We start from the raw sequence: 26967 nt of genomic DNA, 5'->3' as shown, positions 1-26967 counted from the left end.
TGCGATGCCCTTGGGATGCCTTTTGCAGCTGCAGTGTTGCTGGAGCTCTGGGCTTTTTAGTTTTCAGAACCCTAACCCTAACCCTAACCCTAACCCTAACCCTAGGCCGGGCAGCAAATCAGCCTAGGGTTAAGGCAGGTGCCACAATTAAAGGCATCGCAGAGGCCATGTTGTGGCAGTTTTGCGATGCCCTTGGGATGCCTTTTGCAGCTGCAGTGTTGCTGGAGCTCTGGGCTTTTTAGTTTTCAGAACCCTAACCCTAACCCTAACCCTAACCCTAACCCTAACCCTAACCCTAACCCTAGGCCGGGCAGCAAATCAGCCTAGGGTTAAGGCAGGTGCCACAATTAAAGGCATCGCAGAGGCCATGTTGTGGCAGTTTTGCGATGCCCTTGGGATGCCTTTTGCAGCTGCAGTGTTGCTGGAGCTCTGGGCTTTTTAGTTTTCAGAACCCTAACCCTAACCCTAACCCTAACCCTAGGCCGGGCAGCAAATCAGCCTAGGGTTAAGGCAGGTGCCACAATTAAAGGCATCGCAGAGGCCATGTTGTGGCAGTTTTGCGATGCCCTTGGGATGCCTTTTGCAGCTGCAGTGTTGCTGGAGCTCTGGGCTTTTTAGTTTTCAGAACCCTAACCCTAACCCTAACCCTAACCCTAGGCCGGGCAGCAAATCAGCCTAGGGTTAAGGCAGGTGCCACAATTAAAGGCATCGCAGAGGCCATGTTGTGGCAGTTTTGCGATGCTTTTGGGATGCCTTTTGCAGCTGCAGTGTTGCTGGAGCTCTGGGCTTTTTAGTTTTCAGAACCTTAACCCTAACCCTAACCCTAACCCTAACCCTAGGCCGGGCAGCAAATCAGCCTAGGGTTAAGGCAGGTGCCACAATTAAAGGCATCGCAGAGGCCATGTTGTGGCAGTTTTGCGATGCCCTTGGGATGCCTTTTGCAGCTGCAGTGTTCCTGGAGCTCTGGGCTTTTTAGTTTTCAGAACCCTAACCCTAGGCCTAACCCTAACCCTAACCCTAACCCTAGGCCGGGCAGCAAATCAGCCTAGGGTTAAGGCAGGTGCCACAATTAAAGGCATCGCAGAGGCCATGTTGTGGCAGTTTTGCGATGCCCTTGGGATGCCTTTTGCAGCTGCAGTGTTGCTGGAGCTCTGGGCTTTTTAGTTTTCAGAACCCCTAACCCTAACCCTAACCCTAACCCTAGGCCGGGCAGCAAATCAGCCTAGGGTTAAGGCAGGTGCCACAATTAAAGGCATCGCAGAGGCCATGTTGTGGCAGTTTTGCGATGCCCTTGGGATGCCTTTTGCAGCTGCAGTGTTGCTGGAGCTCTGGGCTTTTTAGTTTTCAGAACCCTAACCCTAGGCCTAACCCTAACCCTAACCCTAGGCCGGGCAGCAAATCAGCCTAGGGTTAAGGCAGGTGCCACAATTAAAGGCATCGCAGAGGCCATGTTGTGGCAGTTTTGCGATGCCCTTGGGATGCCTTTTGCAGCTGCAGTGTTGCTGGAGCTCTGGGCTTTTTAGTTTTCAGAACCCTAACCCTAACCCTAACCCTAACCCTAGGCCGGGCAGCAAATCAGCCTAGGGTTAAGGCAGGTGCCACAATTAAAGGCATCGCAGAGGCCATGTTGTGGCAGTTTTGCGATGCCCTTGGGATGCCTTTTGCAGCTGCAGTGTTGCTGGAGCTCTGGGCTTTTTAGTTTTCAGAACCCTAACCCTAACCCTAACCCTAACCCTAGGCCGGGCAGCAAATCAGCCTAGGGTTAAGGCAGGTGCCACAATTAAAGGCATCGCAGAGGCCATGTTGTGGCAGTTTTGCGATGCCTTTTGGGATGCCTTTTGCAGCTGCAGTGTTGCTGGAGCTCTGGGCTTTTTAGTTTTCAGAACCCTAACCCTAACCCTAACCCTAACCCTAGGCCGGGCCGCAAATCAGCCTAGGGTTAAGGCAGGTGCCACAATTAAATGCATCGCAGAGGCCATGTTGTGGCAGTTTTTGCGATGCCCTTGGGATGCCTTTTGCAGCTGCAGTGTTGCTGGAGCTCTGGGCTTTTTAGTTTTCAGAACCCTAACCCTAACCCTAACCCTAACCCTAGGCCGGGCAGCAAATCAGCCTAGGGTTAAGGCAGGTGCCACAATTAAAGGCATCGCAGAGGCCATGTTGTGGCAGTTTTGCGATGCCCTTGGGATGCCTTTTGCAGCTGCAGTGTTGCTGGAGCTCTGGGCTTTTTTAGTTTTCAGAACCCTAACCCTAACCCTAACCCTAACCCTAACCCTAGGCCGGGCAGCAAATCAGCCTAGGGTTAAGGCAGGTGCCACAATTAAAGGCATCGCAGAGGCCATGTTGTGGCAGTTTTGCGATGCCCTTGGGATGCCTTTTGCAGCTGCAGTGTTGCTGGAGCTCTGGGCTTTTTAGTTTTCAGAACCCTAACCCTAACCCTAACCCTAACCCTAACCCTAACCCTAACCCTAGGCCGGGCAGCAAATCAGCCTAGGGTTAAGGCAGGTGCCACAATTAAAGGCATCGCAGAGGCCATGTTGTGGCAGTTTTGCGATGCCCTTGGGATGCCTTTTGCAGCTGCAGTGTTGCTGGAGCTCTGGGCTTTTTAGTTTTCAGAACCCTAACCCTAACCCTAACCCTAACCCTAGGCCGGGCAGCAAATCAGCCTAGGGTTAAGGCAGGTGCCACAATTAAAGGCATCGCAGAGGCCATGTTGTGGCAGTTTTGCGATGCCCTTGGGATGCCTTTTGCAGCTGCAGTGTTGCTGGAGCTCTGGGCTTTTTAGTTTTCAGAACCCTAACCCTAACCCTAACCCTAACCCTAGGCCGGGCAGCAAATCAGCCTAGGGTTAAGGCAGGTGCCACAATTAAAGGCATCGCAGAGGCCATGTTGTGGCAGTTTTGCGATGCCCTTGGGATGCCTTTTGCAGCTGCAGTGTTGCTGGAGCTCTGGGCTTTTTAGTTTTCAGAACCCTAACCCTAACCCTAACCCTAACCCTAGGCCGGGCAGCAAATCAGCCTAGGGTTAAGGCAGGTGCCACAATTAAAGGCATCGCAGAGGCCATGTTGTGGCAGTTTTGCGATGCCTTTTGGGATGCCTTTTGCAGCTGCAGTGTTGCTGGAGCTCTGGGCTTTTTAGTTTTCAGAACCCTAACCCTAACCCTAACCCTAACCCTAGGCCGGGCAGCAAATCAGCCTAGGGTTAAGGCAGGTGCCACAATTAAAGGCATCGCAGAGGCCATGTTGTGGCAGTTTTGCGATGCCCTTGGGATGCCTTTTGCAGCTGCAGTGTTGCTGGAGCTCTGGGCTTTTTAGTTTTCAGAACCCTAACCCTAACCCTAACCCTAACCCTAGGCCGGGCAGCAAATCAGCCTAGGGTTAAGGCAGGTGCCACAATTAAAGGCATCGCAGAGGCCATGTTGTGGCAGTTTTGCGATGCCCTTTGGGATGCCTTTTGCAGCTGCAGTGTTGCTGGAGCTCTGGGCTTTTTAGTTTTCAGAACCCTAACCCTAACCCTAACCCTAACCCTAGGCCGGGCCGCAAATCAGCCTAGGGTTAAGGCAGGTGCCACAATTAAATGCATCGCAGAGGCCATGTTGTGGCAGTTTTGCGATGCCCTTGGGATGCCTTTTGCAGCTGCAGTGTTGCTGGAGCTCTGGGCTTTTTAGTTTTCAGAACCCTAACCCTAACCCTAACCCTAACCCTAGGCCGGGCAGCAAATCAGCCTAGGGTTAAGGCAGGTGCCACAATTAAAGGCATCGCAGAGGCCATGTTGTGGCAGTTTTGCGATGCCCTTGGGATGCCTTTTGCAGCTGCAGTGTTGCTGGAGCTCTGGGCTTTTTAGTTTTCAGAACCCTAACCCTAACCCTAACCCTAACCCTAACCCTAGGCCGGGCAGCAAATCAGCCTAGGGTTAAGGCAGGTGCCACAATTAAAGGCATCGCAGAGGCCATGTTGTGGGCAGTTTTGCGATGCCCTTGGGATGCCTTTTGCAGCTGCAGTGTTGCTGGAGCTCTGGGCTTTTTAGTTTTCAGAACCCTAACCCTAACCCTAACCCTAACCCTAACCCTAACCCTAGGCCGGGCAGCAAATCAGCCTAGGGTTAAGGCAGGTGCCACAATTAAAGGCATCGCAGAGGCCATGTTGTGGCAGTTTTGCGATGCCCTTGGGATGCCTTTTGCAGCTGCAGTGTTGCTGGAGCTCTGGGCTTTTTAGTTTTCAGAACCCTAACCCTAACCCTAACCCTAACCCTAGGCCGGGCAGCAAATCAGCCTAGGGTTAAGGCAGGTGCCACAATTAAAGGCATCGCAGAGGCCATGTTGTGGCAGTTTTGCGATGCCCTTGGGATGCCTTTTGCAGCTGCAGTGTTGCTGGAGCTCTGGGCTTTTTAGTTTTCAGAACCCTAACCCTAACCCTAACCCTAACCCTAGGCCGGGCAGCAAATCAGCCTAGGGTTAAGGCAGGTGCCACAATTAAAGGCATCGCAGAGGCCATGTTGTGGCAGTTTTGCGATGCCCTTGGGATGCCTTTTGCAGCTGCAGTGTTGCTGGAGCTCTGGGCTTTTTAGTTTTCAGAACCCTAACCCTAACCCTAACCCTAACCCTAGGCCGGGCAGCAAATCAGCCTAGGGTTAAGGCAGGTGCCACAATTAAAGGCATCGCAGAGGCCATGTTGTGGCAGTTTTGCGATGCTTTTGGGATGCCTTTTGCAGCTGCAGTGTTGCTGGAGCTCTGGGCTTTTTAGTTTTCAGAACCTTAACCCTAACCCTAACCCTAACCCTAACCCTAGGCCGGGCAGCAAATCAGCCTAGGGTTAAGGCAGGTGCCACAATTAAAGGCATCGCAGAGGCCATGTTGTGGCAGTTTTGCGATGCCCTTGGGATGCCTTTTGCAGCTGCAGTGTTCCTGGAGCTCTGGGCTTTTTAGTTTTCAGAACCCTAACCCTAGGCCTAACCCTAACCCTAACCCTAACCCTAGGCCGGGCAGCAAATCAGCCTAGGGTTAAGGCAGGTGCCACAATTAAAGGCATCGCAGAGGCCATGTTGTGGCAGTTTTGCGATGCCCTTGGGATGCCTTTTGCAGCTGCAGTGTTGCTGGAGCTCTGGGCTTTTTAGTTTTCAGAACCCTAACCCTAACCCTAACCCTAACCCTAACCCTAACCCTAACCCTAGGCCGGGCAGCAAATCAGCCTAGGGTTAAGGCAGGTGCCACAATTAAAGGCATCGCAGAGGCCATGTTGTGGCAGTTTTGCGATGCCCTTGGGATGCCTTTTGCAGCTGCAGTGTTGCTGGAGCTCTGGGCTTTTTAGTTTTCAGAACCCTAACCCTAACCCTAACCCTAACCCTAGGCCGGGCAGCAAATCAGCCTAGGGTTAAGGCAGGTGCCACAATTAAAGGCATCGCAGAGGCCATGTTGTGGCAGTTTTGCGATGCCCTTGGGATGCCTTTTGCAGCTGCAGTGTTGCTGGAGCTCTGGGCTTTTTAGTTTTCAGAACCCTAACCCTAGGCCTAACCCTAACCCTAACCCTAGGCCGGGCAGCAAATCAGCCTAGGGTTAAGGCAGGTGCCACAATTAAAGGCATCGCAGAGGCCATGTTGTGGCAGTTTTGCGATGCCCTTGGGATGCCTTTTGCAGCTGCAGTGTTGCTGGAGCTCTGGGCTTTTTAGTTTTCAGAACCCTAACCCTAACCCTAACCCTAACCCTAGGCCGGGCAGCAAATCAGCCTAGGGTTAAGGCAGGTGCCACAATTAAAGGCATCGCAGAGGCCATGTTGTGGCAGTTTTGCGATGCCCTTGGGATGCCTTTTGCAGCTGCAGTGTTGCTGGAGCTCTGGGCTTTTTAGTTTTCAGAACCCTAACCCTAACCCTAACCCTAACCCTAGGCCGGGCAGCAAATCAGCCTAGGGTTAAGGCAGGTGCCACAATTAAAGGCATCGCAGAGGCCATGTTGTGGCAGTTTTGCGATGCTTTTGGGATGCCTTTTGCAGCTGCAGTGTTGCTGGAGCTCTGGGCTTTTTAGTTTTCAGAACCCTAACCCTAACCCTAACCCTAACCCTAGGCCGGGCCGCAAATCAGCCTAGGGTTAAGGCAGGTGCCACAATTAAATGCATCGCAGAGGCCATGTTGTGGCAGTTTTGCGATGCCCTTGGGATGCCTTTTGCAGCTGCAGTGTTGCTGGAGCTCTGGGCTTTTTAGTTTTCAGAACCCTAACCCTAACCCTAACCCTAACCCTAACCCTAGGCCGGGCAGCAAATCAGCCTAGGGTTAAGGCAGGTGCCACAATTAAAGGCATCGCAGAGGCCATGTTGTGGCAGTTTTGCGATGCTTTTGGGATGCCTTTTGCAGCTGCAGTGTTGCTGGAGCTCTGGGCTTTTTAGTTTTCAGAACCCTAACCCTAACCCTAACCCTAACCCTAGGCCGGGCAGCAAATCAGCCTAGGGTTAAGGCAGGTGCCACAATTAAAGGCATCGCAGAGGCCATGTTGTGGCAGTTTTGCAATGCCCTTGGGATGCCTTTTGCAGCTGCAGTGTTGCTGGAGCTCTGGGCTTTTTAGTTTTCAGAACCCTAACCCTAACCCTAACCCTAACCCTAGGCCGGGCAGCAAATCAGCCTAGGGTTAAGGCAGGTGCCACAATTAAAGGCATCGCAGAGGCCATGTTGTGGCAGTTTTGCGATGCCCTTGGGATGCCTTTTGCAGCTGCAGTGTTGCTGGAGCTCTGGGCTTTTTAGTTTTCAGAACCCTAACCCTAACCCTAACCCTAACCCTAACCCTAGGCCGGGCCGCAAATCAGCCTAGGGTTAAGGCAGGTGCCACAATTAAAGGCATCGCAGAGGCCATGTTGTGGCAGTTTTGCGATGCTTTTGGGATGCCTTTTGCAGCTTCAGTGTTGCTGGAGCTCTGGGCTTTTTAGTTTTCAGAACCCTAACCCTAACCCTCACCCTAACCCTAACCCTAACCCTAGGCCGGGCAGCAAATCAGCCTAGGGTTAAGGCAGGTGCCACAATTAAAGGCATGGCAGAGGCCATGTTGTGGCAGTTTTGCGATGCCCTTGGGATGCCTTTTGCAGCTGCAGTGTTGCTGGAGCTGTGGGCTTTTTAGTTTTCAGAACCCTAACCCTAGGCCTAACCCTAACCCTAACCCTAGGCCGGGCAGCAAATCAGCCTAGGGTTAAGGCAGGTGCCACAATTAAAGGCATCACAGAGGCCATGTTGTGGCAGTTTTGCGATGCCCTTGGGATGCCTTTTGCAGCTGCAGTGTTGCTGGAGCTGTGGGCTTTTTAGTTTTCAGAACCCTAACCCTAGGCCTAACCCTAACCCTAACCCTAACCCTAGGCCGGGCAGCAAATCAGCCTAGGGTTAAGGCAGGTGCCACAATTAAAGGCATGGCAGAGGCCATGTTGTGGCAGTTTTGCGGTGCCTATGGGATGCCTTTTGCAGCTGCAGTGTTGCTGGAGCTCTGGGCCTTTTAGTTTTCAGAACCCTAACACTAGGCCTAACCCTAACCCTAACCCTAGGCCGGGCAGCAAATCAGCCTAGGGTTAAGGCAGGTGCCACAATTAAAGGCATCGCAGAGGCCATGTTGTGGCAGTTTTGCGATGCCCTTGGGATGCCTTTTGCAGCTGCAGTGTTGCTGGAGCTCTGGGCTTTTTAGTTTTCAGAACCCTAACCCTAACCCTAACCCTAACCCTAACCCTAACCCTAGGCCGGGCAGCAAATCAGCCTAGGGTTAAGGCAGGTGCCACAATTAAAGGCATCGCAGAGGCCATGTTGTGGCAGTTTTGCGATGCCCTTGGGATGCCTTTTGCAGCGGCAGTGTTGCTGGAGCTCTGGGCTTTTTAGTTTTCAGAACCCTAACCCTAACCCTAACCCTAACCCTAACCCTAACCCTAGGCCGGGCCGCAAATCAGCCTAGGGTTAAGGCAGGTGCCACAATTAAATGCATCGCAGAGGCCATGTTGTGGCAGTTTTGCGATGCCCTTGGGATGCCTTTTGCAGCTGCAGTGTTGCTGGAGCTCTGGGCTTTTTAGTTTTCAGAACCCTAACCCTAACCCTAACCCTAACCCTAGGCCGGGCAGCAAATCAGCCTAGGGTTAAGGCAGGTGCCACAATTAAAGGCATCGCAGAGGCCATGTTGTGGCAGTTTTGCGATGCTTTTGGGATGCCTTTTGCAGCTGCAGTGTTGCTGGAGCTCTGGGCTTTTTAGTTTTCAGAACCCTAACCCTAACCCTAACCCTAACCCTAGGCCGGGCAGCAAATCAGCCTAGGGTTAAGGCAGGTGCCACAATTAAAGGCATCGCAGAGGCCATGTTGTGGCAGTTTTGCAATGCCCTTGGGATGCCTTTTGCAGCTGCAGTGTTGCTGGAGCTCTGGGCTTTTTAGTTTTCAGAACCCTAACCCTAACCCTAACCCTAACCCTAGGCCGGGCAGCAAATCAGCCTAGGGTTAAGGCAGGTGCCACAATTAAAGGCATCGCAGAGGCCATGTTGTGGCAGTTTTGCGATGCCCTTGGGATGCCTTTTGCAGCTGCAGTGTTGCTGGAGCTCTGGGCTTTTTAGTTTTCAGAACCCTAACCCTAACCCTAACCCTAACCCTAACCCTAGGCCGGGCCGCAAATCAGCCTAGGGTTAAGGCAGGTGCCACAATTAAAGGCATCGCAGAGGCCATGTTGTGGCAGTTTTGCGATGCTTTTGGGATGCCTTTTGCAGCTTCAGTGTTGCTGGAGCTCTGGGCTTTTTAGTTTTCAGAACCCTAACCCTAACCCTCACCCTAACCCTAACCCTAACCCTAGGCCGGGCAGCAAATCAGCCTAGGGTTAAGGCAGGTGCCACAATTAAAGGCATGGCAGAGGCCATGTTGTGGCAGTTTTGCGATGCCCTTGGGATGCCTTTTGCAGCTGCAGTGTTGCTGGAGCTGTGGGCTTTTTAGTTTTCAGAACCCTAACCCTAGGCCTAACCCTAACCCTAACCCTAGGCCGGGCAGCAAATCAGCCTAGGGTTAAGGCAGGTGCCACAATTAAAGGCATCACAGAGGCCATGTTGTGGCAGTTTTGCGATGCCCTTGGGATGCCTTTTGCAGCTGCAGTGTTGCTGGAGCTGTGGGCTTTTTAGTTTTCAGAACCCTAACCCTAGGCCTAACCCTAACCCTAACCCTAACCCTAGGCCGGGCAGCAAATCAGCCTAGGGTTAAGGCAGGTGCCACAATTAAAGGCATGGCAGAGGCCATGTTGTGGCAGTTTTGCGGTGCCTATGGGATGCCTTTTGCAGCTGCAGTGTTGCTGGAGCTCTGGGCCTTTTAGTTTTCAGAACCCTAACACTAGGCCTAACCCTAACCCTAACCCTAGGCCGGGCAGCAAATCAGCCTAGGGTTAAGGCAGGTGCCACAATTAAAGGCATCGCAGAGGCCATGTTGTGGCAGTTTTGCGATGCCCTTGGGATGCCTTTTGCAGCTGCAGTGTTGCTGGAGCTCTGGGCTTTTTAGTTTTCAGAACCCTAACCCTAACCCTAACCCTAACCCTAACCCTAACCCTAGGCCGGGCAGCAAATCAGCCTAGGGTTAAGGCAGGTGCCACAATTAAAGGCATCGCAGAGGCCATGTTGTGGCAGTTTTGCGATGCCCTTGGGATGCCTTTTGCAGCGGCAGTGTTGCTGGAGCTCTGGGCTTTTTAGTTTTCAGAACCCTAACCCTAACCCTAACCCTAACCCTAACCCTAACCCTAGGCCGGGCAGCAAATCAGCCTAGGGTTAAGGCAGGTGCCACAATTAAAGGCATCGCAGAGGCCATGTTGTGGCAGTTTTGCGATGCTTTTGGGATGCCTTTTGCAGCTGCAGTGTTGCTGGAGCTCTGGGCTTTTTAGTTTTCAGAACCCTAACCCTAACCCTAACCCTAACCCTAACCCTAGGCCAGGCAGCAAATCAGCCTAGGGTTAAGGCAGGTGCCACAATTAAAGGCATCGCAGAGGCCATGTTGTGGCAGTTTTGCGATGCCCTTGGGATGCCTTTTGCAGCTGCAGTGTTCCTGGAGCTCTGGGCTTTTTAGTTTTCAGAACCCTAACCCTAACCCTAACCCTAACCCTAACCCTAACCCTAGGCCGGTCAGCAAATCAGCCTAGGGTTAAGGCAGGTGCCACAATTTAAGGCCATCGCAGAGGCCATGTTGTGGCAGTTTTGCGATGCCCTTGGGATGCCTTTTGCAGCTGCAGTGTTGCTGGAGCTCTGGGCTTTTTAGTTTTCAGAACCCTAACCCTAACCCTAACCCTAACCCTAGGCCAGGCAGCAAATCAGTCTAGGGTTAAGGCAGGTGCAACAATTAAAGGCATCGCAGAGGCCATGTTGTGGCAGTTTTGCGATGCCCTTGGGATGCCTTTTGCAGCTGCAGTGTTGCTGGAGCTCTGGGCTTTTTAGTTTTCAGAACCCTAGGCCTAACCCTAACCCTAACCCTAGGCCGGGCAGCAAGTCAGCCTAGTGTTAAGGCAGGTGCCACAATTAAAGGCATCGCAGAGGCCATGTTGTGGCAGTTTTGCGATGCCCTTGGGATGCCTTTTGCAGCTGCAGTGTTGCTGGAGCTCTGGGCTTTTTAGTTTTCAGAACCCTAAACCTAGGCCTAACCCTAACCCTAGGCCCGGCCGCAAATCAGCCTAGGGTTAAGGCAGGTGCCATAATTAAAGGCATCGCAGAGGCCATGTTGTGGCAGTTTTGCGATGCCCTTGGGATGCCTTTTGCAGCTGCAGTGTTCCTGGAGCTTTGGGCTTTTTAGTTTTCAGAACCCTAACCCTAGGCCTAACCCTAACCCTAACCCTAGGCCGGGCAGCAAATCAGCCTAGGGTTAAGGCAGGTGCCACAATTAAAGGCATCGCAGAGGCCATGTTGTGGCAGTTTTGCGATGCCCTTGGGATGCCTTTTGCAGCTGCAGTGTTGCTGGAGCTCTGGGCTTTTTAGTTTTCAGAACCCTAACCCTAACCCTAACCCTAACCCTAACCCTAACCCTAGGCCGGGCAGCAAATCAGCCTAGGGTTAAGGCAGGTGCCACAATTAAAGGCACCGCAGAGGCCATGTTGTGGCAGTTTTGCGATGCCCTTGGGATGCCTTTTGCAGCTGCAGTGTTGCTGGAGCTGTGGGCTTTTTAGTTTTCAGAACCCTAACCCTAGGCCTAACCCGAACCGTAACCCTAACCCTAGGCCGGGCAGCAAATCAGCCTAGGGTTAAGGCAGGTGCCACAATTAAAGGCATGGCAGAGGCCATGTTGTGGCAGTTTTGCGATGCCTTTGGGATGCCTTTTGCAGCTGCAGTGTTGCTGGAGCTCTGGGCTTTTTAGTTTTCAGAACCCTAACCCTAACCCTAACCCTAACCCTAGGCCGGGCAGCAAATCAGCCTAGGGTTAAGGCAGGTGCCACAATTAAAGGCATCGCAGAGGCCATGTTGTGGCAGTTTTGCGATGCCCTTGGGATGCTTTTGCAGCTGCAGTGTTCCTGGAGCTCTGGGCTTTTTAGTTTTCAGAACCCTAACCCTAGTCCTAACCCTAACCCTAACCCTAGGCCGGGCAGCAAATCAGCCTAGGGTTAAGGCAGGTGCCACAATTAAAGGCATCGCAGAGGCCATGTTGTGGCAGTTTTGCGGTGCCCTTGGGATGCCTTTTGCAGCTGCAGTGTTCCTGGAGCTCTGGGCTTTTTAGTTTTCAGAACCCTAACCCTTGGCCTAACCCTAACCCTAGAGGGACGTGACTTGCTTCAGATTTTAAAAGAAGAAGAGGGCCTTTGAAGCACATGCTTTAATGAGAATCAAGGCAGTACCATTCCTGAGTTCCTGGTTGCACCGCAGCCCTCACTTGTGGCTTCCCCCAGGCACACCCCTAGAGCACAACACTGACAAATTCCAGCCACTGGTGCAATTCAGCCCAGTACCTCTCTTATTAGCACTCATTATCTAAGTGATCTTCCAGTAGTTACTGTCTTTCTTTTGAAATAATGATCCGATAATATTTGCTGAACTGATGACTGCTCACTGGAGTAAGGATTGCTTTAAATGCCCAAGGGATATTTGGACTGGGGAGAGATCCTCCTTAACTTCAGCCTGCTGACTACTTATCCTGGGGGGACTTCATGTTGTTATAAAGCAAATCTTCCACGAGCATAAATTTTCCTTTCAAGAATTTGGAAGAGCCTTTAAAAGTACTTACTTTCTTCTGCTTATTTAAACACACAGGAGTGGCAAATGATGATCAGTGAAAACGAGCCCTTTCATCATGTGAAACAAAGAGAATAGATTTGCATTCCTTCCGAAAATCCTTCTTAGACATTCCATGCAACAAACTAGAAGCCCTGAGGTAGACAGTCTCAAACAATTTTAATCAGCTAATTACAAGGTTGTTTTGGCAGATGGGCAGGCACCAGTTGTAGCAATGCTTCCTGCTCTGTTTCTGGTGGCTGCTTGCTGGCCTTACTGAAGGTGATGGTCTCCTGCTGCCATCAGCCTACTCATGGAAAGGAGGAAGATTTCAGTACTAGGGCTTGGGTATTACAGCTGCTCATTCCCTGAGAAATCCCTGGGGCAAAAAGGGGTCACGCTTACTTTGGTGTCCTCATAACCCTTCTGTGACTGCAGCAACATCACAGAAGGCATCTCCTGGGAGCATGTTTGTGAATTCTGAGGAGGATAGGTGAAATTTTACAGCAAGTTTTGGACTCAGAACTGTGACTATTTAAATGTGGGACCTGATTCTCAGAGGTCACTTGAGACAGTTGTGACAGAAAAAGACCCACTGGATTTGTGCCCATAATTGACCGTGGGCAGTTCCAAACAGCATTGGCAGCTCCCTGGATTGCCTCAGTGGGAAGCCTTAGACAAACTGCTGCTCACTAAAATACTTCAAATTACACATTTAAGTAATGCACACCTTCCCAGGGCAGTATGTAAGCAGAAAAAAAAAAGTGTACACTGAGGGAATTGCTTGCTTGGCTCTAATGATAACAGTTAGTGAATACTTGATTTAACTTTCACCCTCCCTTCTACTGTATTTTAAAATTGTGTACTCAATTTCTTCTCTGTTTGTCTACAGAGTAAGCACATAGCACCCCAGTGGCCTCTGACTGAGTTATTATACAAAGTTTCTGTCATTTCTTTCCTTTTGATGTTCGGGAGGCAAAGGAAATAAGGATGCAGTTGTCTTTACTCCACGCTAGTTAAATATAGAAATTATTTCACTAAATACACTTTCAAGATTTTTTGGAAGTTCTTCAGTGCTGAAGAGCAGATCATTTCCACAGCAGCTGCCACCACAGCAGCTATGTTTATCTGTTTATCAGATGGTGTGTACAGCACACAGCTCTTGAAACAGCCTGTAATTAAGAACATGCTATGCAAACAAAATCGAAATGGAGGCAAGGCTGATTGTGTTCATCTTGCTTTCTGCATCAGAAATCAGGCTGAAGGCTACAAGGCAAGGTTTTCTGTCTCACTCTCCCCAAAGGGGAATGTGACTCACTGTTCAGTGCCAAAGCTACTTCGAGGCTTGGAGGCTTTTTCTACTTGTTTTGTTTTGTCAAAATGTGATAGTTTTGTAGATTACATTGACAGTGTTGCTTTTTTGGCAGAGTTAATTCTCAAACTCATTTAAGGAGATAAATCCGAAAGGATGCCTTAAGGTTTCTTAAAGAGGAGGGCACAGGACTGATATGAAATGAGAGCCTTGCCATGATCCTTTTGATGAGCAGCACACTGCTGTACACAAAAGTGAGGAAAATCTGCAAATAGATAACTGGCTATGGTCTGTTAGGAAGCATCACCTTCCTCGATGCAAAATCTTTAAATTTTACTGAAAAAAAGTGTAATGAAACAAACAAACAAACAAACAAACAATCTCTGTGGTCTCCCCAGTGCAGTCAGCTCTACCACGGTAAAGAGGGTGATTGCTGCAGAGCCACCTCCACAGGGAGCAGCTGCCAATCTGTCACTGCCAGACCCTCCTGCTGCCAGGAGCTCTCAGTCTGGGCAGGACTCCTGACTTCCTAAATCCTTCCTTTGTTTGCCTTTGAGAAGGATAAAACACCTGCTGACCTTGCAGGAAGGGGGTAAATTGCTTAGCTGGCAACAAGGAGACACGTTGGCATCTTGGAATCTTTGAGAACTTGGCTCCCAACGTCCTCCTCTCATGTTTTAGTGAGATGTTCTTGAAAAACAACCAAAAAGCCCAGCTGATGTTCCCTGCAACCTGTGCCAAATCTCGTGCAACTTGGCAATAATCTAAAAGGGAGAAGGAAAGAGTCATCAGCCTTTTTGAAGGGCAGGGATGGACTAGTACCAGGTCTCCTTGAATCATTTCCTCTGACAGAGAGAGACCTGCAGCTGCCTGGGGGCACTGCTAAACATTCTTCTGGTGCTACAGGTTAGGTCAGCGTCTCCAGCAGCCTCCCAGTCCCACCACCACGGGCACTGGTCCCTTACCTGACACTGGAAATCAGGTTTGTGGACATGACAGGAGCCTGGCATCCCACCCTTACCTCGGGGGCTCAGGGTGGTCCAGGCTGCTCGCAGCTCTCCCTTTACATTTCAAGGAGAACCTGGCACCGCCCGAGTATAGAGGTTAATGCTTAAGCTGCAGAAAAGGAGCAGAGCTGACACATGGTATTAAAATCTGCCAGCAGGGTGGAAAACTGAGGGAACCTTTCTAAATTAAAAAGCAAAGTTAATAGCAGGGTGCAGCTGGGCTCAAGGCTGGAGTTACGGTTTTTATTAGTTCGGAAAATCACCTCGGTGGCGGGTTTCAATGCCAAAGATCATGGGTGTAATTTGTGCTCCTGAACTGGAAAGTACAGCACCAGGGGCCAGATTGCCACTGCACAGTGCAGGGAGTCTGACACAATAATGCCAGGTCAGCTTGGCTGCAGAGGAGGGCAGAACAGAGCAGGGGGTTAGAGGAGAGGAAAACCAGGAGGAAAAGTGATGGCACACTCAGAAATCCCCCAAGGGTATCTCTGCAGTCCTGCAGAGCCACAGGGCTCAGGGAGTGGGGCATCAGGGACTCTGGGGATCCAGGAAGCTGTGCAACATTTATTTGAAACATCACTCAGGGTTAGCCCCCACAAAACAATATACAGAGTAAATATTATACTATTTACTGCAGTTTTACTACTACTTGTAAATGAGCTACGGAGTACCACAAATTATGATGGGAATTAAAAGCCAGTTTGCTGCAGCAGAAGGGAGCTGTCCAGGAATTGTGCACCAGACTTTCAAAGGGTTGAAATTAATTTCTCTTGCTTTCATCAATGGTGTAATTGACACTGGAATTGATGTAATGTTTATTTTTCCTGTTGAATGTGCCATGGTTTGTGTCTATAAGCTGTTTTTATAAACAGATTTAGCAGGATTAGTAAAATGCCACCCTAGTAAGAAAAATTTCATCAGAATAATTTTTATGGCATTGTTTCATTTGAAGGTGTTACCTCCTGGCAGGCAGGAGAAAGGAGGCAATTAACTGTTAACAGGCTAAGGATTGCTCAGTAAAGGCAAAATGCCTTCTAAGTTAAATATTAGGCAAAATGCTTTCAAAATGTGCCAGCATCCCTCCTCCTTCTGTCCTTTTCAGATGTGGCTGCTCCCCTCCCCTGTTACAGCCCCAACTCCTTGGATCAGACTCTCCTTTTGGCCTGTTAGTCCAGCTTCATTCTTTCCAGCCCCACTTCTCTTTGTCATTGGCTTATTCCCCTTTTTCCTATCTTTCAGCCTTTTAATTTTCCTCTTGCTCCTTTCTACTTTCAAGCAAGGATAATAATCAAACCAAAATGCCTCTCTGCAACATCTTCTACCACTCCTTAAATCAAATTTCTTCCTACAAATGCTTGGGTGTCTGACATGTTTGGGGTCCCAAAGCAGGATGGGAAGAAAATCAGACTATGGTCAGACTATATTTGCACTCTGTGTTCTTTATATTAATGCCACAATGCAGAACTTTTCAATCCTTTCTCCTGGGTAAAAGACATGCTTCTCTTCTGCCCTGGAAACTGCATAGAAGGAGGTCAGGCTTGGTTTATCTTCTTGGGATGAAAAAAGAGTGAGTGAGTGAGTGAGTGAGTAGAAGCAAAAGCCCTTCATAAAAAGTTTTAAACTGCAAGTTGCCCATGGATTTGTCATCCCTATTAGGGACACAAAATCCAAGTGTAATGCACCTGATAAGAACAGATGGAGCAAATCAGGGCACACTGTAACTTTGCAGTACTGATCAGAAATCATACTTTATCAAATCAGGAAATGTGATTTGGCACATCCCTGGGTGATGGATAATGGGTTGCAATAACTGTGCCAAGATAAATTTATATTTGTGGATTGCTGCTTTTATTATTAGCATGTGGCCTGGCTAACCTAGTGTCAACTCTATTAAGAGATTGTTTGTTTTATTTTTAGGGTAGAAGAAAGTTTTAAAACCTTATTCTGGTCAATATTTGGCTTATCTGAAGTGATATCTGTGGTGCTGAAGTACGACCATAAATTCATTGAGAATATTGGATATGTACTCTATGGAGTATATAACGTGACTATGGTGGTTGTGCTGCTTAATATGCTAATAGCCATGATCAACAACTCCTATCAGGAAATTGAGGTAAGATCAATCAGATTACAAACTCAAACTTAATTATTACTGATAATGAAATGCTAAAAACACAAGGAGGCTGTAGTTTACTTTACATCCAAGGTAAGAATTCTGAAAACATCATACGTGGTATAACAGTTGAGGCTGAGTCTGTCCCCAAATTATGATTGAATTAATAATCAACAATGAATCATCCTATAACTATTTCAGCTTCCTTGTATTTAATGACCCTCTGTGAGTAAACCCAATTTCCTTTACATGTATTTAATGAAAGTGGCTTGTAATATTTTTTATTCCCTTTGTTGGTTGTGATAATTTATCCATGCGTGTTGCCTTAGCTGCATTGTTTGCTTATGACAGAGTAATATTTCTTCTGACTTTTTGCCCTGTTCTCTACTGCTTAAACACTCCAGCCCATGTAGATTTGAAGCTCATGTGCATTCATGAAAATGTTTAGAAATTCTATATTGTCCAATTACCAGGCATAAAACTTGATACAATTATTTTGAAGTCTTTAGGGTCTGCAAAACATGACACTTACAAAATCCATCTTTTAAAGCATATAAACAGAGCCCTCAAGGAATATTAATAGGTTTCTGCAGAAAGGCATTTGCAGGGTTTACCCAGCCCTGGTTAGTAGTGTGGCTATTAGCAGAGTGGATTTGCTAAATGCTTTGGACATAAACAACTCTCTGCTAATCTAAATAAAGGCAGAAAAAAAAAAAAACCATTATTTGGATAATGTTAATGTTGAGTCACCTTTTACTTCTGATTTGTTAAATGTCAAACTTCTGCAGTTGGGTTTGTAGTAATTACTTGTCCTAATCTCCCCTCAAAACCTGACATTGAAAAAGGCCAGGGCTGAAAATATTTTCTCACTGTAATGTCTGATTCATCCATGAACTGTAGTACAAATATAACTCTATCCTGTGCATGCTGTAACTGAGTCTAAATGTCAGAGAGACCTTACATATGCTCTCTGCCCCAGAACCTTTCAGGATTGCAGAAAGCAGAGTCATTTCTCCAAAGGTTTCTAATCACATAGGATCAAGCAATTCCCTGTATCCTATTCACCTGAAACAAGTTTTACTTCAGAAGAGGTCTCAGCCTCTTAATGCATTTTCTAGTTTATTGTAGTAGACAGAGATGCTCTTGAAGAAAAAACGATCTCTGAAAATATCTGAATAGAGGGCCTATATTAATTTTCCAGTTTAAACTTTGTGAAAGCCATTTCCTTGGCAAAATGGTTTGTCATCCTTCTTGATTGCATAGAAAGTTTCAAAATTTTGTTACAGATTACTTATAGTTATCAGCAAGTAAAACAAGTGTGTTTGGCCCAGATCCTCCTAACTGAAGAAAAACTAGTTCTTCACATAGTAAATGATTTCAGTACTCACTAGCGTGAGATTCAAAGAACTCTCTGTGAAGATTAAAGAGTCGTAGAATCTGAGCCAAATAGGTTGGAAAAAACCTACAACCATTCATCCAGGTGGCCAAGGCCACCACCAAACCAAACCATGTCCCCTGGTGCCACATATACACATCTTTCAGTATCCCCAGGAGTGGTGACTGACTGAGGTCCCTATTGCCAAAGTGTTTGTCTGACCAGAGCAGTGTCAATAATGTCCTGGGATGGACATTACTTAGGAATTAAATTCCATTTTGGTCAGTGGGCAGATGGTGTGCTATTAGCTGGAGTGACAAGACCATATTTTCCTGCCTTCCATTTAATATCTCTGCTGCTTCTGGTTCCTTTGTGTTTATGCTTCAAGTATTGGTGCTTCCTGACAAATTTGGATTTATGGAAACAAAGCCTTTTGCTAGCCATAAAACAGAACTACTCCCATCAGGAGTACTTTTAACTGCTTCACAGAAAAGCATTAGAGCTGTTCACTAGTGGTTTATTCTGTAATTCACCTCAAGGATTCTGTGAGGTGCAACCCCAAACCATGAGAGCAGCAAGTGGCAGAAGGGAATGCTGCTGCTCTGGTGAAGACACATTGCTGTAGCTGTGGCAGAATTCGTGCCCATGGTGTCATGCCAGTTCCTGGGCAGGTTCCAGAGGCACAGGGTAATCGGAAGGTAGGAATTCCAACAGAACACAGATGTACACGAGTACAGGGAGCTGGCAGATCCACACCTCTGCTGCTCCTTCTGCCCTCCATGTAAAGCACAAAGAACACAGCGGTACAGCAGCTGTATCTCATCCTTTCTTCTGCCTGATAAATGCTCCTGGTACATGGCCCTGATCATCCTCCTGTATAAATGCCAAGTGAACGATTTCCTCCATAAAATATTTGCTAACCTTGCCCTTGTTACTTGGAAGTGATCCCGGCCCGCTTTGACAATTCATAAAGGACATTCACAGACACTGAAGGATGGAGTTTTTCTCCACCTTCATCAGTGGCAGGAGGTGAGTAGTAGGAGAATTAAGGTGTTTAGGGGTACATGATGGTGAATGCAGACAGTACCCAAGAGGAAATCAGCTGATGATAGAAGACTGCTCATGCAGCATTGTCTGAGCCTCCCTAAGGGGACTCCTGGCCAGTGCAGGGTAACAGATGGCACAGAGCATTGCAGTTCATCTCAGACAGTCTTTGCTGCTGTTGTGCTCATAAAAATTTTTTCTGCTTTCCATGTCTCTATGTTCTGACACGTTCATTTGTCAGCATAGCAAAAAACCAGATTGTTACTGAGACAACCCCTTTGATATACAAGGAAATAGTCTGATATTTGCAACACACATATGCTCTGTTTATGCATCACTTTGTTTAAATTTTCCTTCTTTTGAAATTACCACAGAGAAGCCTACAAATACACATTTTGTGCAGGGAGGCAGAATTTGGTTGTAGTTAACTCCTACCTGTATGTTTGTCCAGGCCAGAGTTAAATTCCTTCCTATTTACTAATTTGGGTGTTGATTTGTTTTTCCTTCTTCCCTTCCCAAGGAGGATGCGGATGTGGAGTGGAAGTTTGCACGTGCCAAGCTCTGGCTATCCTACTTTGATGAAGGAAGGACTTTACCTGCTCCTTTTAATCTAGTGCCAAGCCCTAAATCATTTTATTATCTCATACTGAGAATAAAAATGTGCCTCATAAAACTCTGCAAATCTAAGGCCAAAAACTGTGAAAATGACCTTGAGATGGGGATGCTGAACTCCAAAAAACGGGTATGTTTTATTTCCACTTTTCAGCTTCTTTGTGGAAAGGATTCATGTCAGGGATCATCTGGAGGGGGCTGCATGGTACCCAGGGACTGTGGGGACAGCACAGCCTCTCCCAGGGCTTCACCACTGCACCTTGTTCTATCACATTGCAAGCAGAGGGACCTCCCAAAGGTGTGGCCTCATTGCACCAGGCACCAGGGAAAGGGCAATCTTTATAAAAGAAGGCACTTTCAAAATTTTGTAAAAGCAGGCAATCCAAATAAGCAAGGTCAGAGAGAGGGGCAGAAGCAGAGACACAAAGAGGCTCACAACTTGTCTGGCTCAGGGCCATTGTTCCAGGCTCTCCCAGCTGAGCTGTGGGACACTGCCCAGGGAGGGGACAACAGGGTGGCACTCCATCTGTGTGCAGCCCACCCTCAGCTGCACCTTTGGAAGGGAGACTGAGGAGAAGGGAGCCAAAGCTGGAGGAGGCTTTGCAGAATTTGCCTTTGGGACATGTAGGCTGCTTTAAGGTCTGCCTGGACCTCTTGGAGGAGCAATTAACAGAGCCCTCGAGCTTGTGGTGAGCCCTCAAGCTCATGGTGAGCCATCCAGACCATGGTGAACCATCCAGCTCATGGTGAGCCCCCCAGTTCATGGTGAGCCCCCCAGTTCATGGTGAGCCATCCAGACCATGGTGAGCCATCCAGCTCATGGTGGGCCCCCAGTTCATGGTGAGCCCCCCAGCTCATGGTGAGTGCCCCAGCTCATGGTGAGCCACCCAGCTCATGGTGAGCCCCCCAGCTCATGGTGAGCCCCCCAGTCCAGGCAAAGCCCACAGCCTCCAAAGAGGATCATCCTCCCAGGAGTTTGAGAGAGCTGCTCCAGTCTGGTGCTCACCCACTCTCTGCCAGCACTCAGGTTGAAGGGAGAAGTGTGTCCATGTGGTTTGCTCTGTATTATCAAATAATTTAACTATCATGGGGAGCATCGCTGAGATAGACAAGTCAATGTCTACAAATTCATTTAACATTGCTATTGATTACTGGAAGAGCCACTAGAACAGTGGAGTCTCAAAATGAAAGAAGTGTTTCTCCTTCAACTACCTCAAATAATGATTTTAAAATTGTTTTAAAATGTTATTTGAATCAGACTGCACTAAGCCTGCTTTGTTTGAAATTTAATTTCTGCTTCAAAGCCTAAAACAAAATAAAATTTCCTCTAAGCCTCTCCTTCCCTAAGCCTGATGAGGGAAAGTGTCTGGCTTGCCCTTTTTCATGGAACTCATGCAAAATTCATATTTTCCATGGCTTTAGCATAAACAATTAAGAATATCAGTCATTTCTTGCTTGCCTATTGATTTTGTTCACTTATCATCTTCAAGAGTCTCTGTAAGCTCATGATACACCTGATGAGTAAGAAAGAATGTTTTTTTAAATCACACTATTATTTCAGACTTTCAATCTAATCATTATAAACATCCTGATTTGAAAGAAAAAAAATAATCAGGATCTCTGGTTCAACCATGGAAGAAAAGCCCTTATCCAGGGCTTCCCCTCTACGTACAATTGCATATAGGTGCAGAAGTCTATGATATTTATTGTTGAATAAGTGATTTTTTTTTTGTTAGTATTGGATCAAAAACCTCAGAGGTGGATTACAATTAAAGAAACCTCCAAGAAATATTGTGTATAGTGTCCAGAAAAGTCTCCTTGGAAGCTTCTAGAGCTGTTGTGCCTCTAATAAAAATAAAATTGTCTGTTTAAAAAAATGCATATTTTTCTTGACCCGAAAGAAATTTCAAAAGGTACTGCTGTTTTAAAAGGACCCATGAAAATCAATTGTGTTTCAGAATTTGGTTTTGTACCACAATCTTGTTCTTCCAAATACAAGTAGTTATCTTTCCTGTGTTCTGAATTGATAAGCATCAGCCTCACTAAGATTAAAGTATTTTGTGCCTCTTAACACCTTGTTTAAAACTTGTGTGTGAATACCATTTCTGTCTAGATAATTTAGAATCCAGATTATTTTTTCCATTAATTTGTGTATTTTTTTGTTTTTTCTGTCTTCCAAAAAATTTCCTTTTTTGGCCTGAATGTTCTGGTTTTTACTCTATTGTACATAGAACCATTTCCTAAAGCTCTGCGTTTTTCTAAAGCTCTGCTTGGTTTAGGGCTGTCTGTGTGTGAGAAGCTATCATTGATTTAATCATATCATGATGTTTTATAATTTCAGAAAGTTCGTTTTCACTCTAGCATTCAAAACACAGAGAGTTTTTCTGGGAAGAACGCTTACACCAAGCCCACGAGATACCAGGTAACCAGAGCATGAAAGCAGGAGCCAGGGGAGAGCTCTGCCAGCGCCCAGCTCTCACCTGCAAGAATCAGTTTGCCTTCTGCCAGCCGATGCTGTCCTGTGCCAGGCTGGGGACTGGCTCAGGGCTGGGCTGGGCTGTTTTGGAAACAAAGGCAGCCTGTACCCCGTGGAAATACACACGGTGTTAGCATTTGTCTTGCTAATTAATTCCTCTCGAGGGTGTTTAACACATCACCCAACCTTTACTCCTCCCATCCTGCATTGACAGCATTTCATTCCCCAGGGCTCAGCCATCTCTCCAGCTGCTGCATCAACATTTGCATGTGCTTCCTCTGGCTCGTCCTGCCAAGCTAACCCTGCAATGTGCTACGGTTCAGACCCCCCTGTGGCTGCAGAGGTGGCACAGGGTACCACAGCTGTCTGTCCAGCCCGAGTGTGGTGCCAGCAGATGTGTTATTTCTTGTGCAAACGTGTCCCAGGGTAATACAATAAACAGAATGTGCCCCGCAGGATTTTTGCCTTTTTTAGCATAAAGTAGAAAGGATTCTGATGGCAAGTGATGTGTCTGAAGGGACTGACATTACAGACAGATGAGGAAAATAATAGTTAAGTTGACAAAAATGTGCAAGGGCAATTCCAGAAGTGGTTGTCTTGTGTTGGTACAGCTTCCAGCACAATGGGCTCCCAAGTGTTCAGCAGACCAGTAAGAAATTTCTACTGGTTTTAAAATTTGTTCATGCTTTTCAACCAAAATAGGAGGGGTATCTAAAAATCTAAGTTAGAATGGGACGCATTCACTCTGGCATCTGGAGTAATTTGGCTTGATTCTATCAAAGGAAAAGGGATGAGAGATTGTGCCCTGCTCAAAGTGGCATTTCAGCACTTCCAACACGTTCCCATCCATTCAAACCCACAAGTGATGTGTCAGCCTCTGCTGGACTGGTTCTCTTCCTGTAGCTATTATTTCTCAGTGAGACCACCCAGTGTTTGTGGTAAATTAGACCTTTATTTCCAGTATTGAAAAAGCCCAAGGTTACTGTGAAAAATAGATAGAAAAAGATAAGTACCTGGTTTTTTTGTTTTAATAATGCCAGGTTTGTCTTCAAACTACCTTAGAACGTTTTGGTTGCTGCAGAAAGAAATTGCCCAGATAATATAAGGAGAATGTAATAGTCTTGATTATCAAAACATAAAGAAGGAACAGTGTGATAATCTGGCTGGAAAGCTTTTCTTCTACAACTGGGAAAACCTTTGAAGCAGTTGCTTCTTGCTTAGCAGTGTTTATCGAGGGATATATCTGCAGTCTGTGTACTTAAGATTGCATATGAACAGTGCTCTAGAGTGATAACAAAAATATACAGAATTTAAACATGCAATATTTTGAAAAGCATGAGGAACAAGTCAATACAGCTGCCATGATTTGGGGATAAACTAGTCTAGGAAAAACGGTATCTTTATCAAAGAAAACGTGGGAACTGGTGTGAGGAGAGGTTATGCATCATTCTTTTCCAGGTAATAAGAACCTGTGTTCTGATTCCTTGTTTTAGTCTAAATCTCCTCTGACTTCTGCTCTGGAAAAAAATGACTTATTTTTGGATCCAGGATTTCCCTACTTTCCCCAAACATTACTTCATTTATGTTTTCTCAGGTGACAGCCCTACCTCCCTCTGGATTCTACTACCTTGGCCATCTCCAGCACACCGTAGGTGCACTGTAGCTCATCTCTGCTGCCTTAGTGACTCACCTGCTTAGCCAGATGCCTCTGACATAAATGACAGTCTTAGTCATCCCATATTCCATGGCTGCATGGCATATACAAATGACTGGATCCTTCTTTGATCTCCACAAGCCTTTTGCACTGCTATAATCCTTATTTGGCTAGTCAGAAAAAAGAGCAGGTGTACTGTTTTCTTAATTTCACACCCTTTGTAGTGTTTTTCAGGTGTTCCAAGCAGAGATGTGATTGCTCTGTGAAGAAGTGGGTCCGTGCTGGGAGAGGCTTCTCCTTTAACACTGGACATCTGGTCAATCAAAGGCACTGAGCTCTCTTGTGTTTGCAGAGGATGTATGTAAATCTCTGTCTCTGAGAGAGCGGTTCCTTTCATGTTTATATATTTTTATTCCTTTTTTCCTTTATAGGTTTTTATTATGAGATTTTTTTCCCCCACTGGGGTGTCTTTTCTACAGTGAAGGCAAGGCTATCAGCTGTACCCCAGAGTGCAGCCCAAGACTGCCAAAGTTACTTTCCTTCTAGATAAACGGAACTTAGATATTCTTGGAACAATAGCACATTGCAAGCTCATATCCATAACTATCATCTATTCCCATACTTACCCTTCCTTACTAACAATCATCTTTCATTTTGTAAGTTAACATGGCTTTAAATTTTTCACCATATATATCTCCTAAAATCCACCATTTCCATAAGAAACTTTTCTCCCTTGAGCCAAGTTCCCCACCTTTGTTCAGACTCTCTTTTTTCTGTCCTTCTCTGAATTTATTTTCCCTTAAAAACCCAATGGCAAGGCTGACAGAGTCTTTCTGTGAACCTCAGGTCAGCTGTCTTGTGAGTGAGTTTGCTAACATCATTAATTAACCACTTATTTCTTTCTGCAAAGTACTATTAGACAGCAACATGCTAAAAGAAGGCTCTGGAACCCATTTCCTTAGCCTTTTATTGGATCATCTGTGTTTTCTTTCTGCCTGTGGGACATGCTCTACATTCACATGCATCCCACAAAGAACCCCAAAGTGGGGGTCATGATTGAGTGGCTGTCAATCAACTACTGTAGTGCAATGTTCCCAATATAAAATGTAAAATAAATGGGGAAAATAAAATAAAATATCCCTAGTGAAACCAGATGTTTGAGCTGCTCACAATAAGTCTGGCATGTGGACAGTCTCCCACTGAAGGCGTGTTTCTGCTCTCCTTTCAGAAGATAATGAAGCGTCTGATTAAGCGCTACGTGCTGAAGGCTCAGGTGGACCGGGAAAACGACGAGGTCAATGAAGGCAAGTGGAATTTTATAACTGACCCACCTAAGGAGCATGAGCTGTTATTGCTGCTGATCTGGCCAGTAGGAGGGTTGAGCTTAGTTAAGATATCCTCAGTAGAGAGAGCTGCTCATGCTCACACTCAGGTGAGCAGTGCTGACTCTGTGCCACCCTTGAAATTCCAGGTCCTTGTTTGTCCTTAGCAGGACATCCATCTCACAGGATCTTCACCCAGCCTGCTCACCCCTGCAGCTCTAGCTCTCCTTCCTTTACAGCTACCAGGGTATTGCCAACACCCAACCTTACCTTGGTGTCTAGGTGAAGCACTTTCTGACTGCCCTGCCCAGGCCTGCCCCAAGGACCCTGTTTTGAATGGGGTCCAGATTCATATTGTTGTGGTGGCATGTGGGATTTGTGTGCAGATGGAAAAGCACGTCTATCAACCCTTAACTACCCTTCTGCAAACTACCCTTAACTACCCTTCTGTGTAGGTGGAGGTCAGATTGTGGAGAGAGAACAGATTTGAGAAAGAAACATGAACTCTCCACACATATTTGCTGTTGCTATCACTACTGCAAGTACAGGTTATTCCTTGTAACTACAGATATTAAGTGTGTAATGCAGGGAGAGCAAATGCAGTTCCACACACATTCCTGACCAAATACACTGCAATTATTGCTCTCTCAGGTCTTGGAACCATGGGGATTACTGACTTGTTCAGAATGGCTAACAAGAACATTTTCCTCTTTCAGGAGAACTTAAAGAAATCAAACAAGATATTTCCAGTCTCCGCTATGAACTCTTAGAGGAAAAGTCCCAAGCTACTGGTGAGCTGGCAAAACTAATACAGCAGCTGAGTGACAAGTTTGGGAAGACCTTAAATAAGGACATTTGATGGAGAATACAGAGAAAGACAACTTGTTTTCTAAACATTGCTCATTCTCAACCAGCATCTTAGGAGGGCAAAAAACATGTGAAGGATGGGTACTGCGCTCTCAGCCTTTGCTGACAAGCAAGTGTTGGTAAGAGCACTTTGCTTTTCTCCTGCACTTGGTGAGTGACCAGTTAAATCTTTTCTGATACAAAAGTGACTTAGTGGTAAAAATCTATGCCCCTTGACATCAGAAACAGATGCACCATAGAGAAGGCACCTCCAATTAAAGGCAAAAAAAGCCAAGTCTTCATTCATCTGACTGCAGAGAAGACAATGTAACAGTGCTCATTCACACCAACAGAGTCTGTGCTGACCAGGAATGGGTGAAGCCTGAAGAAAAAAGGTTCCAAGCAAAATATTCCCTGCAAAATTTTTTAAATTCCTATTCTTGGGTGTGTACTGTCCTTTTATGTTTACATTGGCAACCCTGAATAAAACTTTGGCAGCCCTGAATATCACTTTGATCAGCACTGTGGCTAATGAAGAGCTAACGAGAAATCATCTGTTGAAGTGACCAAGGCAGTGAACGAGAAGTAGACACTGACAGCATTGGAAAAATGAAATCAAGCTTGTGGGGTAAATTATCCTTTACCTTGATGAAAGGATTTCCAGCCAAACACTCCTGTCCACCTTTTCCAGCTGTATTAGCTAGTCTGCTGATGGATATGGTCTCTTTGTATGCACTTAGCCTCTCTTTTATCTTTAGTCGATCCCATCTCTGACAACAGTGGACTGAAATATTTGTAATGATGTGAAACTCACTTCCCAGGAATACCCAGAGATAAAACACCTTGTGCTAATGTATTCAGTTCAAAGAACAACATTAATCCAGAGACAGCGATGCAAATGAGCTCAGCTTTCAGATTCCAGAGGTCAAACTGCAAGCCATAGGGAGATATCAATCACAAAGAACATTGCCCAGTAGTTTCTGGGCTTGAAATTAGTACAAAAAGGTTTCAATTGAACATTCTGACCAAAAACAAAAAAGAAAAAAAAGGAAAT

At 46.8% G+C, this 26967-nt stretch overlaps 1 protein-coding gene across 2 annotated transcripts in view; it reads left to right on the top strand.

The window, feature by feature from the left end:
- The window catches only part of TRPC7 (transient receptor potential cation channel subfamily C member 7), a gene marked incomplete at both ends in the record, with an annotated part of 232195 nt that extends 206269 nt beyond the window's left edge, over nucleotides 1-25926 (top strand). The window contains 6 exons of one of the 2 annotated variants that reach the window (XM_084215538.1): nucleotides 16389-16584; nucleotides 19524-19745; nucleotides 21957-22037; nucleotides 23686-23739; nucleotides 24974-25049; nucleotides 25784-25926. In XM_084215538.1, the coding sequence (XP_084071664.1) occupies nucleotides 16389-16584; nucleotides 19524-19745; nucleotides 21957-22037; nucleotides 23686-23739; nucleotides 24974-25049; nucleotides 25784-25926 (772 nt within the window). The remainder of the gene's footprint in view (nucleotides 1-16388; nucleotides 16585-19523; nucleotides 19746-21956; nucleotides 22038-23685; nucleotides 23740-24973; nucleotides 25050-25783) is intronic. The other variant, XM_084215539.1, reaches the window with a different exon arrangement.
- Between the last annotated feature and the right edge of the window lie 1041 nt (nucleotides 25927-26967).

This window comes from Fringilla coelebs, assembly GCF_963513975.1.
Source record: "Fringilla coelebs genome assembly, chromosome: 15".
Lineage (NCBI taxonomy): Eukaryota > Metazoa > Chordata > Aves > Passeriformes > Fringillidae > Fringilla > Fringilla coelebs.
Note: the sequence above shows the minus strand (reverse complement) of the source record. Positions and strands in the feature narration are given on the sequence as shown.